At 30.6% G+C, this 15,409-nt stretch overlaps 3 protein-coding genes across 3 annotated transcripts; all 3 read left to right on the top strand.

Moving 5' to 3' along the window:
- Window positions 1–3,401: 3,401 nt before the first annotated feature.
- Window positions 3,402–5,089, top strand: LOC114423609 (hydroquinone glucosyltransferase-like). The gene has a single exon (XM_028390435.1). The coding sequence runs from the start codon at window positions 3,484–3,486 to the stop codon at window positions 4,888–4,890; it is 1,407 nt and encodes a 468-aa protein (XP_028246236.1). The 5' UTR covers window positions 3,402–3,483; the 3' UTR covers window positions 4,891–5,089.
- Window positions 5,090–6,948: 1,859 nt separating this feature from the next.
- LOC114423613 (hydroquinone glucosyltransferase-like) lies at window positions 6,949–8,803 on the top strand. Its single transcript, XM_028390439.1, has one exon. The coding sequence runs from the start codon at window positions 7,057–7,059 to the stop codon at window positions 8,449–8,451; it is 1,395 nt and encodes a 464-aa protein (XP_028246240.1). The 5' UTR covers window positions 6,949–7,056; the 3' UTR covers window positions 8,452–8,803.
- Window positions 8,804–12,557: 3,754 nt separating this feature from the next.
- LOC114423611 (hydroquinone glucosyltransferase-like) lies at window positions 12,558–14,320 on the top strand. The gene has a single exon (XM_028390437.1). It carries the CDS (start codon window positions 12,690–12,692, stop codon window positions 14,094–14,096), a length of 1,407 nt encoding a protein of 468 aa, XP_028246238.1. The 5' UTR covers window positions 12,558–12,689; the 3' UTR covers window positions 14,097–14,320.
- Window positions 14,321–15,409: the final 1,089 nt, after the last annotated feature.

The following is a 15,409-nucleotide window of genomic DNA, read 5'->3' as shown; positions in this document are numbered from 1 at the left end:
AAATTACATTTTTTGTCTTCCTAGTTATTTTTAATATTAATTTTGGTCCCCCATAATTATTGACTAATTGTGTCCTCTTATTTTATCCAATCAAGTAATCTTGGTCCCCCATTTAGAACTGAACATTGATATTCACAAATAAATGTTGAGGGTCACGTTCTAATTGGATGATGACTGTGACATGTCATGATCTGATTAGATGTGAATTTCATGAAAGATGAAATTCATTATTGTTATCATTGGTCAATCAGATCATGACATGTGACACTGTTAATCAACAACATTATTAACATCTAATTTTAGTCTGGGAAACTAAGATTGAGTGAATGAATAAAATAAAAGAATAAAATTCATAAAAAAAATTGGGAACAAAATTAAAAACAAATTGGAAAACCAAATTTGTAATTTTATTTAAAAAAAAAAAAAAAAAAAAACACTCCCTACCTGAACAGGAAAAAACTGACAGCAAATAATGTAATTCTGGTTTAGCCATTTAGGTCATGGCTTATATTTATGACAAATGAGTGCGTCAGCAGCTAACATTTGTTTGGTAACGTTGGAGAGGTATCCAAAGTACATTGGTTAGCCAAAGAATCGCTTCCGTGTCTTCTCCATTTAGCTATCTCAGAATTCGTGTGACTAAGGTTCGTACGACAAAGCAAACATAAAGTATAGAACAAAAAAGTCTTCTGTTTTCAAAATTAAATGAACCATATTATACTTGTAAAATTACTATGTTTTAATTACTAATGAAACTACAGTTAAATTGTACATTAAATCCGTAAAAAAACAGAATACATATTTTAATATTATATAATATACATCATCCGGTTGTTATAAATATAAGGTACAATCAACTAATGCCCACATACTAAGAAATTTCATTAGTTTAGTTGTGAACAATAAATTTATTTTTAATTAGTATTTTTTTAAAGAAAACTATCCTTGTAAGCGAAATTAAAAAATATTAATAAGTTATGTTTTACTACTATCACATGGTTCTAGAACTAATGTTAATGAAAGATATTTTTATAAAAAAATAAATTTATGCATGAAAAGTTATAAATTGAATTTTATAAAAAGGATAAGCTATATTTTTATTTTGGACCTTATAGTAAGGACTAGATGGAGTATTAATTACAACCTTCTTTTATTTTTATCTATTTTTAATATTGGCTTGTAAAAATAAAGAAATGTAATATTTTTTTATTCTAATAAAATAGTTATAAAATTTTCTATTTTACCATTTTTCTTCCACTTCATAATAAATACATGTGTAAATTAATTGGACATAACACAAGTAAGGATATAATAATTAAAAGAGTAATTATCTTGAACTTTACAAACGATAAATAAAAATAAAACTTCTCCAAAAATCTAACTGTACTGTTAGAAAAACGAGGAATTTACAATCTAACAAAAATTAGATTAGATGAAAAAATGAACTTATATATTAAACTTATTTCACTAATATAAATTATAAATAACTATTTCAAATGTGAAAAGATAATCTAGCCATTTGTTTAAAAGTAGTGAGAGTCGAATAACTAAAAGACAAGACCAATACCAAAGCAAAAGAATAAGAGTTAAATAATTTGAATTTAGGAAATTAAGTTGCTAAAAGTCAGTGGGCCTTTAAAGGCAACCACTGACTTTTGGGTAACCACATCTACCCAAAATTTGGAATGTGTCAAGAACGAGATTTAAAGCAAACTTTCCGGATGAAAGCCAACCATTAAACCAGAAACAAGCTTAGGTAACCACATCTGTCAAAAGAAAAAGACGAGCTATAATGACAAATTGGGAAATTTTATACAGGATAAATAATAATTTTTGTCCTTCAATATGTCGTTCATAAATACATTCTTAAAATATAAAAATATAAAATGTAATTCTTAAAAGTATAAAAAATGTGATAAATATATCGGACTGTTAACTTCCCTCCGTCACCGTTAATAAAACAGCCTACGTGATGCAGAGGAACAAATTTGTCATTGAAATGATGGTCAACGTCGTTATCTCTAATTGTTAGCATAGGGCCATACTTATCATAATATTTTTTTTACTTTTCGTCTTCTGCTGATAAATATGTCCCTGAAAAATAAAAATACAAAATTTAGTCCCGAAAGTGTAAAAAGTGTAAAATTATTATATTTTTGAAAATTTTATAATGACTAAGACAATTTTGGGCGAACTATATCACACTGGTATGTGTCTGTTTCCGTTATATAATTTTTAAGTTTCATCAACGGTTGAGACATACATAAAATATTGCCAATGGAAGTGAATTTTTATTACTTTGGTGAATTCTTCTTACTTTTCTTTAACTACAAAAAAAAAAATCAATCATTTGGTTGTTAACTCTTGAATAAATACTATCAACATAGAAAAAAAAGAAAAAGAAATTGTATTCTAAAACGATAGGAAAATCATTGTTTCTGTTTAATCAAACATTATATATTTAATTATTTTTTCATAATAAAATATGAGTGTCTATTAGTATATGTAATGACATCAAAATACAAACTATAATAAAAGTTTTTTGATTTTTAATTTTTTTTAAATCATACACAATTATTTTTATTGACTAATCATTTAAAAAATCATTCCAAAGGAGTTGAGTGTTTTTTACAAATTAAAAGTGTCATTACAATTATAATTTTCCCTACAAATTATTAATGGACCTAATTTAACTATAATATTTTACAATAAGCATTTTTTTACTTGAACTTTTCATCAAGCATGAGAGTGTAAAAAAAATATTTATAGTTTATAAAATGAATATTCTTTTTTCTTCTAGACTCAATTTAGTGTATGATTTTGTTGAAAAAAATTTGTCACAATCATTATAATTTTTTTTCAAATTATAATAATTAGTCACAATTTATTATTAATGTTTGGATGTATTTGTTGCACTTTTTATATTTTTGGAGACTAAATTTTATATTTTCATGATGTATTTGTCAGTGGAGTAGGAAGAAAAAAAGTCAAAAAAATATTATATGACAAATATGTCTCTATCTTGATAATTAGAGATGATCATGTTCACAATCATTTCAGTGACAAATTTGTTCCTCTGTATCACGTAGACTATTTTATTAACGATAACATACAAAAGTTAACGGTCAGACATATTTATCATACTATTTATACTTTCAGAAACTAAATTTTGTATTTTATGTTTTAGGAAGACATTATTAACTAATTACATATACGAAGAAAGAGACTATTTACGGATAATGCATACGCCGTTTATATTAATGCATGCATGCGTATGCACTTACATCATCGCATCTTCCACTTTGAAATGTAACGAAACCAAGGTTTGCTACTTCTAAATTCCTATTACGTGTATAAATTGGATAACAAAAAGCCAATGCTTTGCTATATTTATAAGAGAACTCTTATCATAATAAAGATAACATAACATACAGCTTCCACCAAATTGTCAGCAGGTAAACATCTATTGTCTATAGTCTTTTAATGGCAAAAACAACTCACATAGCTATTGTTTCAAGTCCTGGTTTCAGCCACTTGGTCCCTATAATTGAGTTCACTAAGCGACTTGTTAAGCTTCACCCAAATTTTCATGTCACATGCATCGTTCCCTCACTTGGGTCAACCCCAGAATCCTCCAAGGCCTACCTTAAAACTCTTCCTTCAAACATAGACTCCATTTTTCTCCCTCCAATTAGCAAGGAAAATGTACCCCAAGGAGCATACGCTGGACTCCTAATTCAACTCACTATTACCCTTTCTCTGCCATCAATATATGAGGCCCTGAAATCCTTGTCCTCTAAATTTCCTTTAACAGCGTTGGTTGCAGATACTTTTGCATTTCCAACCTTGGAATTCGCAAAGGAGTTCAACGCACTATCCTATTTTTACACCCCTTGTTCAGCCATGGTACTGTCACTGGCTCTACACATGTCAAAACTTGATGAGGAAGTTTCAGGTGAGTACAAGGACCTAACAGAACCTATAAAGTTACAAGGTTGTGTACCACTCTTGGGGGTTGATCTTCCAGCTCCAACTCAAAATCGATCAAGTGAAGCTTATAAGTCTTTTCTTGAACGTGCAAAAGCAATAGCTACCGCAGATGGGATAATTATCAACACCTTCTTAGAAATGGAATCAGGTGCTATAAGAGCATTGGAAGAGTATGAAAATGGGAAGATCAGACTGTACCCAGTTGGACCCATTACACAAAAAGGGTCAAGAGATGAGGTTGATGAGTCTGGTAAGTGTTTGAGTTGGTTGGACAAGCAGCCACCTTGTTCAGTGTTGTATGTTTCTTTTGGAAGTGGTGGAACACTCTCTCAGAACCAAATCAATGAGTTAGCCTCGGGTTTGGAATTGAGTGGTCAAAGGTTCTTGTGGGTTTTGAGAGCACCAAGTAATTCAGTTAATGCTGCTTACCTTGAGGCTGAAAAGGAGGACCCTTTGAAATTTTTACCAAGTGGGTTTTTAGAAAGGACAAAGGAGAAAGGTTTGGTTGTGCCATCATGGGCACCTCAGGTTCAGGTTCTTAGTCACAATTCAGTTGGAGGGTTCCTGAGCCATTGTGGTTGGAACTCGACATTGGAGAGTGTGCAAGAGGGAGTGCCTATAATAACATGGCCACTCTTTGCTGAGCAGAGAATGAATGCAGTTATGTTAACCGATGGACTTAAAGTGGCGTTGAGGACAAAATTTAACGAGGATGGCATAGTGGAGAAGGAGGAAATTGCGAGGGTGATAAAGTGTCTGATGGAAGGGGAAGAAGGTAAAGGAATGCGTGAAAGAATGATGAATTTAAAAGATTTCTCTGCTAATGCACTGAAAGATGGCTCTTCAACACAAACCCTATCTCAATTGGCTCGTCACTGGGAAAATTCGAGTCAGGTTTAGGAAAATAGTTTTTCATTTAAATTGCTTTACGAAGTTGTGTTTTGTGTGTTTTTCTTAATTTGTTTTGTTTGTGGGGTACTTGAGGTTTCGGGAGATGTAGGGTATCGTTGACACATGAAAGAGATGTTGATTGATATTCAAGTTGAATTTTACGTTTGTCTCTAAAGAAAATTTGACGTCCACTCCTTGTTTATTTGTACATTTTAGGTTTTAAGGTTGTGTTTGATTTAATTCCTTTTATTTATTTGAGTAAAAAGTTTTAAAAATTAGAGTGGGGTCATATGTTTATATTTTATTATTTTTCATTTTTTAAAATGGATGATTAGTCGAAGTTATTTTAATAATTATTTAAGTTATCATCATTTCAACAATCATTTCAATAATCCATAAAAATCTGAAATAAATTTTTTAAAATATAAAAGACTCAAAATAATAAAAAATTTATTAAAAGAAGTTAAATATATATAATTTTTTTAACATATTTAAGTTTAAATTAATTAATTTAATTAAGTTCAATATAGTATTAGAATTCTTATTGTAACATGCATTATACATGACTAATCATCCACACTGCACCATTAAGATATAATTCATAGATCATATTAGTATAAAACAACTAGTTATTACGTGAGCCAAAAATAATTATTACGTCCTGCAAAGTGGAAAGCTGTAAGCTACCCTTCCGACCACCTGGCTGATTCGATATTTTACCATCAACTCTTATACTTATAACTTCATTTTAAATTGATGATTATAAATTTAATTGAAATCATAGAGAATATGAATAATTTTTTAATTTGACAATAAATGGATAGTATTTTAATCACGTGATATAACCATTTTCAGCACAGAAATATTGAATAGCATAAGAACCAATTTTCACAAATAAATAAAAAATATTAGTCAAAAAGATTATCTTTAATTTTTTTAGTATGCAAAATTATCTTAGATTAACGACATATACTTATAACTAATGAAATTAATCGTTAACATAGTTAATTGAAAAATATGCATGGTGTCTTATCCAAGACCAAAAAATACTAATTCAAACCTTAATGATAATAACCCAAATAAGAATTAGTAATCTTTATCCTAAAATTATAAGCACTTATTTTACACGAGATAAGAAATATGAATATTGATAAACAATATTTACCGTGTATGTTATGGGTTACACTCTCTAGTATAATATATAATAGTAGTTCTTCTGTTTGTTTGTTTTTAAAAAAAAGGAGCAGTGCTCTTAAAAATATCTATTTCAAACGTGAAAAGATATACTGACCATTAAATTGATAACGTATGTTTCAAAACTTCAATTGTTTTCATTTATTTAAGTGAGTGAGAGTTGAAAAACTAAAAGACTAAACCAGTATAAAAAAGAAACAATAGGAATTAAAGAATTTGAACGGAAAGCAAAAATGTTATAGGAAATTAACTCACTAAAAGTCATTGGACCTTACGAATGTAAGAGGAAGAATCAAAGCAAACTTTCTGGATGAAAGCTAAGTCCACAACCAATAAACCCCAAATAAGTTTGGGTAAATCACGTCAAGCCGAAGGATGGTTTGATTCAAGAGAGAAAATCACTGTTTAAGAAGAAATTTTAAAAAAATTAATATGGGTCTCATTTTTTTCACTTTAATTTAAATATTTTTTAAATTTTTTTCTCTTCTATACAATTCAACACATATTAATGATAGAAAGAAAAGAAAATAAAGAAAAAGAAAAACATATATAACCAAATATTTTCTTTTATTTAGATTAAGAGTAAATGAAAAGAAAAAAGAAAAAAAATTGACTTATACAACCATAAATTTTAAATTTTTTCTTTTAATTCAAATTTTAAAATTTTTTTCTTTTCTTTTCACCCTCATTCCAAACATAGAAAATAAAAAAAAACAAACTAGAAAGAAAAACTAGGAAATAAAGAAAGTCAAACCAAGTTTGCCTAAGCACTTACATCATCGGATCCTCCTCCTTGAAAGCTATATGTAAATAACATTCAAATAAAAAAAGTCAAACCAAGGTATGCTTCTTTCAAATTCCTATTATGGGGATAAATTGGATAACAAAAAACAACCTTTTTTTTTATCATAAAGAGAGCATCATATTTAGCTTTCACCACATTTTGGAGGCAAACATATCTATAGTATATGTTCTGTTTTCATGGCAAAAACAACTCACATAGCTATTGTTTCAGGTCCTGGTTTCAGCCACCTAGTCCCTATAGTTGAGTTCAGCAAGCGACTTATCAAGCTTCACCCAAATTTTCATGTCAACTGCATCATTCCCTCATTTGGGTCACCCCCAGAATCCTCCAAAGCCTACCTTAAGACTCTTCCTTCAAACATAGACACCATCTTACTTCCTCCCATTAACAAACAACAATTACCCCAAGGAGTAAACCCTGCAGTCACTATTACTCTTTCTCTGCCATCAATACATGAGGCCCTGAAATCCTTGTCCTCTAAATTTCCTTTAACAGCGTTGGTTGCAGATATTTTTGCATTTCCAACCTTGGAATTCGCAAAGGAGTTCAACGCACTATCCTATTTTTACACCCCTTGTTCAGCCATGGTACTGTCACTGGCTCTACACATGCCAAAACTTGATGAGGAAGTTTCAGGTGAGTACAAGGACCTAACAGAACCTATAAAGTTACAAGGTTATGTACCAATTTTGGGGGTTGATCTTCCAGCTTCAACCCAAAGTCGATCAAGCGAAGCTTACAAGTCTTTTCTTGAACGTACCAAAGCAATAGCTACCGCAGATGGGATAATTATCAACACCTTCTTAGAAATGGAATCAGGTGCTATAAGAGCATTGGAAGAGTATGAAAATGGGAAGATCAGACTGTACCCAGTTGGACCCATTACGCAAAAAGGGTCAAGAGATGAGGTTGATGAGTCTGGTAAGTGTTTGAGTTGGTTGGACAAGCAGCCACCTTGTTCAGTGTTGTATGTTTCTTTTGGAAGTGGTGGAACACTCTCTCAGAACCAAATCAATGAGTTAGCCTCGGGTTTGGAATTGAGTGGTCAAAGGTTCTTGTGGGTTTTGAGAGCACCAAGTAATTCAGTTAATGCTGCTTACCTTGAGGCAGAAAAGGAGGACCCTTTGAAATTTTTACCAAGTGGGTTTTTAGAAAGGACAAAGGAGAAAGGTTTGGTTGTGCCATCATGGGCACCTCAGGTTCAGGTTCTTAGTCACAATTCAGTTGGAGGGTTCCTGAGCCATTGTGGTTGGAACTCGACATTGGAGAGTGTGCAAGAGGGAGTGCCTATAATAACATGGCCACTCTTTGCTGAGCAGAGAATGAATGCAGTTATGTTAACCGATGGACTTAAAGTGGCGTTGAGGACAAAATTTAACGAGGATGGCATAGTGGAGAAGGAGGAAATTGCGAAGGTGATAAAGTGTCTGATGGAAGGGGAAGAAGGTAAAGGAATACGTGAAAGAAAGATGAATTTAAAAGATTTCTCTGCTAATGCACTGAAAGATGGCTCTTCAACACAAACCCTGTCTCAATTGGCTCGTCACTGGGAAAATTCGAGTGAGGTTTAGGTAAATAGCTTTTTTCTTAAATTGTTTTTAAGTAGTTGTATTTTGTGTGCTTTTCATGGTTAAGTTATTGCGGATCTTGGAATGCGAATTACAATTTTGGAGAAGCTGCGTGGGTTATATAGGGATCGGTCAGCTGGAATTTAATGAGATTCAGGAAAAAATGAGGTATTCAACAACGTGAATTTTGATCATTCTATTTCTAGGATTATGCAAGACATCGTCCATATTTATTGTGATTATTATGATTAATATGTTGAGCTGTAACGTTTGTAGACACATGTGTACCCCAATCTGAGAGATACTTCTTGTATCTCTTGGTATATTATTAATATAAATATATACATATTTTGCAGACCCAAAAAAAAAAAAAAAACTAATCACTATCTTCGTCGTTTCACTTTCATTAGTATGTTGAGGTGATGAATGTGGATAAGAAGAAGAGCCAATAAACCTCAATTGTTACAACCCAATATAACTTCAAAGCTGACATCCTGCATAAATGCTAAGACTGAAGGGAAACTCAATGATGATAAATGAATTGCTTGGAATCCCAACATAAAGATAATTCCAATTGAGATAAGTGACAGCAACTGATAAAAACATCTGTAACAGAGATCCTCCTTGATACATATACCATAAATAAGCTGGGCAATTCACACTACTTCTTTGATAAAATAAAACTTTAACCCCCTTCACAACATGGAACTCATATGAAAGTATAATCAATATACCAAACTTAAGTAGTATAAAAATTGAATCAAGAAAATACAAAGTAGTGCAGCAACTGACAATATAGAGTTTTCTACTTGTTACACATAAACAGAAAATTAACTTATAAATATGATCAACATGTCCTCGGGGTTATTTCTCTACTTGTTTTTTTTATAACATTATATAGGCAGATTTGTAGAAAGTAAGAACTAAGAAATAGATAAAACCAAAAAGGTGCACCCAACTTTGATCATTTTTTTTATGAGTACAAAAATAAAATTCATTCAATGAAGGATATGTCCTCTTTTTCCTCCTTTTGTAATAAATAAAAAAAGTTTTAATATCATTAATTTCGGAACCTAAATTAATTATACTACCTCCTTTCCTTTTCTAATTGTTAAATTTTTGAAAGATTTTTGTTCTGTTTATGAAATACTACTATTTCCAATGGAATACTCCTATTCATAATCATTTAACAAGAAGAAAAGGTATTCAAGAAAAGAGGGGGGAAAGTGCCAGAGAAAGATCGCATTAATAAAATTTTAAGGAATTTGTTATTATTTTAGAGTACCTCAAATTCCACGACTCGAATAGAATTATTTTCCGTGAAGGATACATGTGATATAACAAAAAAAACTAAAACTAAAACTCCCAAAGAGAATAAACTAAGAAAGATGACAAAATGTATGATATAGAGACACCTAATAATAAACCTGACCCAGCCTTTTTTTGCATGCTCAATCACTCCAGAGTAATGAAATTACATATTGAGTTATATCAAGAACTCTATCTAGCTAGTAATTATAGTTAGTTAGCATTTTATTATAACTGATACTGATAGGATAGCTTTTATGTTTTTAGTTCGTTTCCTTCTATCTTCATCTTTAGGTTTCTAAGTTTAGATACAGCCCTTTGGCTATTTATGTTGGCGAAGAACTCGGTTCACAATTGTACAATTTGTCATATCAGTAATATCACAATTTTCTGTTTCAAGATTTCTTTAGACAGCTATTTCATAATTCATTGTCATCATCTTACATGTTGCATGCAACTTGGTAGTAGATACATGTGTGTTATTATTTATTAATATTGTTAATTACCCAGTAAATGATGGATTCATTCAAATTAACAAACTTGCTGAACCACCTAAAGCTTGGTGCTCATACAAGTCACAATCTAGTGAATAAATTAAAATATAAAGCTTTCCAAGTTAATTGGTGGTGAGCATAGCTATACAGTCCTTAATTAACATTACATGTCATGTTCAGTGTAGGCTTATTGAACTTTCTTTATTTTCACTATGACAATATATATATTTTAATATTATATGAAATGTTACGGTATAAACTAACAAGAAATTAAATTAGATGAAAAAAATTAACGTATTAAACTTATTACGCACTAATATAAATTACAAATAAATATTTAAAATGTAAAAAAAGGCATTCCAAACTTGCCAAGATATATGGAGGCCTTTAGGCCCCCTTATCAACAGAAAAAGAAAACTTAATTAATGTTTTTGCAAAAGAGGTTAATGGAAATGACAAAATAATGGGAAGATTGACATAAACAAATAATAATAATAAAAGACTAAAAGCAAAAAATAATATATAAGCAGAAACAGAAGAAAAAAACCTAACCTCTTAAAAAATTTGAATTGAAAGCAAAAGGTTTTAGGAAAGTTGACAAGCCATTGGGCCTTTCAAATGCGTGAGAGACGATAAAAGCTTCCGATGAAAGCCACGTCCACAACCAATATAAAACTTAACGAGTTTGGATTAACCACATTAATCTAAACAAAAATACGAGCAATAAAGACAAAGTAAGTGACAAATTGCAGGGGAGTTGGTAGTAATAGATAATATATATGCTGCTTAGTGCATATGCAGTATCTGGCTGGCATTGTAATATTTTTATATTATTTTACACTGTTTTTAAAATCAGATTGAAATAATTGTTTTATTTCATGACTTTTATTATTCAAATAGAAACATCACATGTGATTAAAAAGTATTATCCTATTGGTATTGGTAGTATAGCTTTTTTAAGAAAGAAAAAGTCAGACAGTATAAATTTTATATAGTAATCAAATCATAATTTATCATTTATGATATTTTTTAACTTTTATAATAACTACTTTAAAATTTATACAAATAATTATTTATAATTGAATTACAATATAAAATTATTTTACATAACCAATCTAAAAGCTATAAACTATTTTTTAATGTGTTACTTTCATAAATGTTTATTTTAATGAATTGTTAGTTGATTGTGACATATCAACATCTAATGCATCTTTGATAAATTGATAATAGACGACTTAAAATATTTTTTAAGAAAATAAGAAACACTAATAAAAACTCAAATAAAACCAGACATTAATTTTTAAAAAAAATAAAAATCAATGCTATGATATTTCGTCGATGAAAGATGATAGGGAATAAAGAATAAAAATATATAAGCTTTAATATGAAATGATATTACGTGGATGATAGATAATAAGAATCAAACTAGAGTATTTTTTTCCCAAGACAAAACATAAATTAAAATAAATTATAAATATAAAATTTTAATGTATTTAAGTAAATTAAAATTATAAAAATGTGATATAATGTAACTAGTTTGCCACTAGTTTATCCAAATATGATAAAATCCAACAAGAATGAGTTAAAAAATATAAATTCGTATCTTTTAGACCTGAACATATATATCCCGCCAAGATATATATTTTATTTAAAATTAAAACTAGTATATTTAATAAATTTTGATATATATCTTAATTTTTTAAATTAGAGATGAAAATATTTATAATTTTCCTTGTGAAATGCATAATATTTTCTTATCTAACTTGTTTTAAAAAATCAAGATAAAGATAAAATATATATTTCAAAATTTTATTAAATATATGTTCTAATGTTGGATAAAAGATGTTCTAATGTTAGATAAAAGATGTTCTAATGTTAGATAAAAAATAATTAGGAAATCAATTTATTATATATAATTAGAGCATTTTATTTTTTAAAAGGTAAAGAAAAATATATTAATAACACTTAATTTTTGCACAAGAATGCAGAGACAGAAAGTGCTCGTGCTCTAGTGTTGATGATGATAAGAAAGATTATATGCAGGAAAGGAAAGACTAGATTTAAAATTAGAAAAAATATAAATTAATTAGAGATAAAAATATCTTTTAATAAAATACTAAACTAAAGATAAAAATATAATATTTTAAAAAAAATCATTGGACTTTAATTCAAAAACAAAAAGTTAAACTAAATTATTTGATGTATCAATAATGCCACATAGCATTACGTAATTATTGAATATAAATAAGTCACACGAAAGTATCAGACAAATAACAAGTTTAGCTAATTTTGTAAACACCTATTGCTTGTAATAAAATAGAAAGCAATAAACCAGTGGAGTGCTTTGCTATAGATCAAGACAACATTTTCGTCATAAAGAAAACATAATAAACGGCTGTCACGAAATTGTGAGCAGGTAAACATCTACAATCTGTTGCCATGGCAAAAACAACTCACATAGCTATTGTTTCAAGCCCTGGTTTTGGCCACATAGTTCCAATAATTGAGTTCAGCAAGCGACTTGTGAAGCTTCACCCAAATTTTCAAGTGACCTGCATCATTCCTTCACTTGAGTCATCCACAGAATCCTGCAAAGCCTACCTTAAAACCCTTCCTTCATTCATAGACTTCATCTTTCTTCCTCCAGTTAGCATAGAACAATTATCCCAAGGAGGATACATTGGACAGCTAATTCAACTCACTATTTCTCATTCTCTGCCATCAATACATGAGGTGCTGAAATCCTTGTTCTCTAAAGTCCCTTTAACTGCGTTGGTGGTAGATGTTCTTGCACTTCAAGCATTGGAATTTGCTAAGGAATTCAATGCCCTGTCCTATTTTTACTTCCCTAGTTCAGCTATGGTATTGTCACTGCTTCTACACATGTCAAAACTTGATGAGGAGGTTTCAAGTGCGTACAAGGATCTAACAGAACCTATAAGGTTACCAGGTTGTGTACCATTCATGGGGAGTGATCTTCCGGATCCATCCCATGATCGATCTAGTGAATTTTACAAGCATTTTGTTGAAGATACCAAGGCAATGGTAACTACTGATGGGATCTTGATCAACACCTTCTTAGAAATGGAATCAGGTGCTGTAAGAGCATTGGAAGAGTTTGGAAATGGAAAGATCAGATTGTACCCAGTTGGACCCATTACACAAAAAGGGTCAAGCAGTGAAGTTGACGAGTCTGATAAGTGTTTAAAATGGTTGGACAAGCAGCCACCTAGTTCAGTGTTGTATGTTTCTTTCGGAAGTGGTGGAACACTCTCTCAGAACCAAATCAATGAGTTAGCTTCGGGTTTGGAATTGAGTGGTCAAAGGTTCTTGTGGGTTTTGAGAGCACCAAGTGAATCAGTTAGTGCTGCATACCTTGAGGCTGCAAATGAGGACCCTTTGAAATTTTTACCAAGTGGGTTTTTAGAAAGGACAAAGGAGAAAGGTTTGGTTGTGCCATCATGGGCACCTCAGGTTCAGGTTCTTAGTCACAATTCAGTTGGAGGGTTCCTAAGCCATTGTGGTTGGAACTCAACTCTGGAGAGTGTCCAAGAAGGAGTGCCTATTATAACATGGCCACTCTTTGCTGAGCAGAGGATGAATGCAGTGATGTTAACCGATGGTCTTAAAGTGGCATTGAGGCCAAAATTTAACGAAGATGGCATAATTGAGAAGGAGGAAATTGCAAAGGTTGTAAAGTGTTTGATGGAAGGAGAGGAAGGTAAAGGAATGCGTGAAAGATTGAGGAATTTAAAAGATTCTGCTGCTAATGCACTGAAACACGGTTCTTCAACACAAACTCTGTCTCAGTTGGCTAATCATTGGGAGAATTTGACTAAAGTTTAGGAAAATTGTTTTTTCTTAAGTTGTTTTACGTAGTTGTATTTTGTGTGCTTGTCTTAATTTTTCTTTGTGGGGGTGACGTGGTGAATGATGATTGTGGTTTCGGAGATATAGGTTATCTTTGACACCTGCCAGACACATGTTAAAATGTTAATTGATTTTCAATTTGAATTTTACATTTGACTATGTAAGAGTTCATATTGTAGAGCGTGTTTATATGTTGTTTATATGAGTTGATTAATTTTAAATAATGTTAGTTAATTTTATTTTTTTTTCATTTGGAACAAATGATAAAAGATTGCTTATATAAATACCTTAAGTAATACATTTTAAGTATCCTAAGACCGATAAAATTAAATTAATAATTCACTTTAACAATCTTAATATTAAATTAAATTTCATGTAAAAGGTTTAAATTTATATAAAATTATAAAATCTCATAAAATTATAATAGATAAATAAATAATTATGTATTCCAAATGCAATGATGAGTTATAGTGGTGGAGCATTTACCGAAGCTTATAGTTACTTTCGTGTGCATTTTTTGATGTGATAATTCCAAGGACCAAGATCGGGAAGTTGATGAATTGTGATCATGATCTATGAAGCACGGAGGGTGTCAATGTTGATACTTCATAGAACATTATCTATGAAGTATGGATATTTTAGTTTCTTATTGTGTTCAATGTTTGATACGACACCGATACTGATGTTTATGTCTGGATTAAGTTTGATGTGTTTGACAAGTATTCATGTGTTCGTATCCGTATTTGGTGTTCATGTCGATACTTCATAGATGATGACTTAGGCTACCGACAATAGAAAAGTTGAAGGGGAGAGCCAAGAGATCATAATAAAGAGAGAGTTGCTTGCTTACTCACCACCAGACTGTCGGTGCCGATAGGAAGAGATAGATTTCGTTGTTTGGTTTTTGAAGGGAAATGACTCTCGATTCATATCATCAATTGAAATCTTATGAATAAGATCAATTAAATTCGGCCAGCTCACTCCTCTATTTGCACCCAGAAATTAAGTTGCTTCTTAAATCATAATAATATCAAACTTTTATGATTAAAATAAATTACTTTGATTGAATTTTTTCACCCACCTGTCTTTTTTACTCTTCTATATTAATCCTAATACAATTTCTTTTAAAAGCTTAATCCTAGTACAATTAACATTCAAGAAATTTACCCTTCCTCTTCTCACTATGCCGCATCACACTGTACCCTCATCTTTCTTCATTTCATTCAAATTTCTATCACCCAACATATAAAAAAATTACTTCCTTATCACATTATAATTATTGTATTAAA

Source organism: Glycine soja, chromosome 8, assembly GCF_004193775.1.
Source record: "Glycine soja cultivar W05 chromosome 8, ASM419377v2, whole genome shotgun sequence".
Taxonomy (NCBI): Eukaryota; Viridiplantae; Streptophyta; class Magnoliopsida; order Fabales; family Fabaceae; genus Glycine; species Glycine soja.
This window is presented reverse-complemented; position numbering and strand designations above follow the sequence as displayed.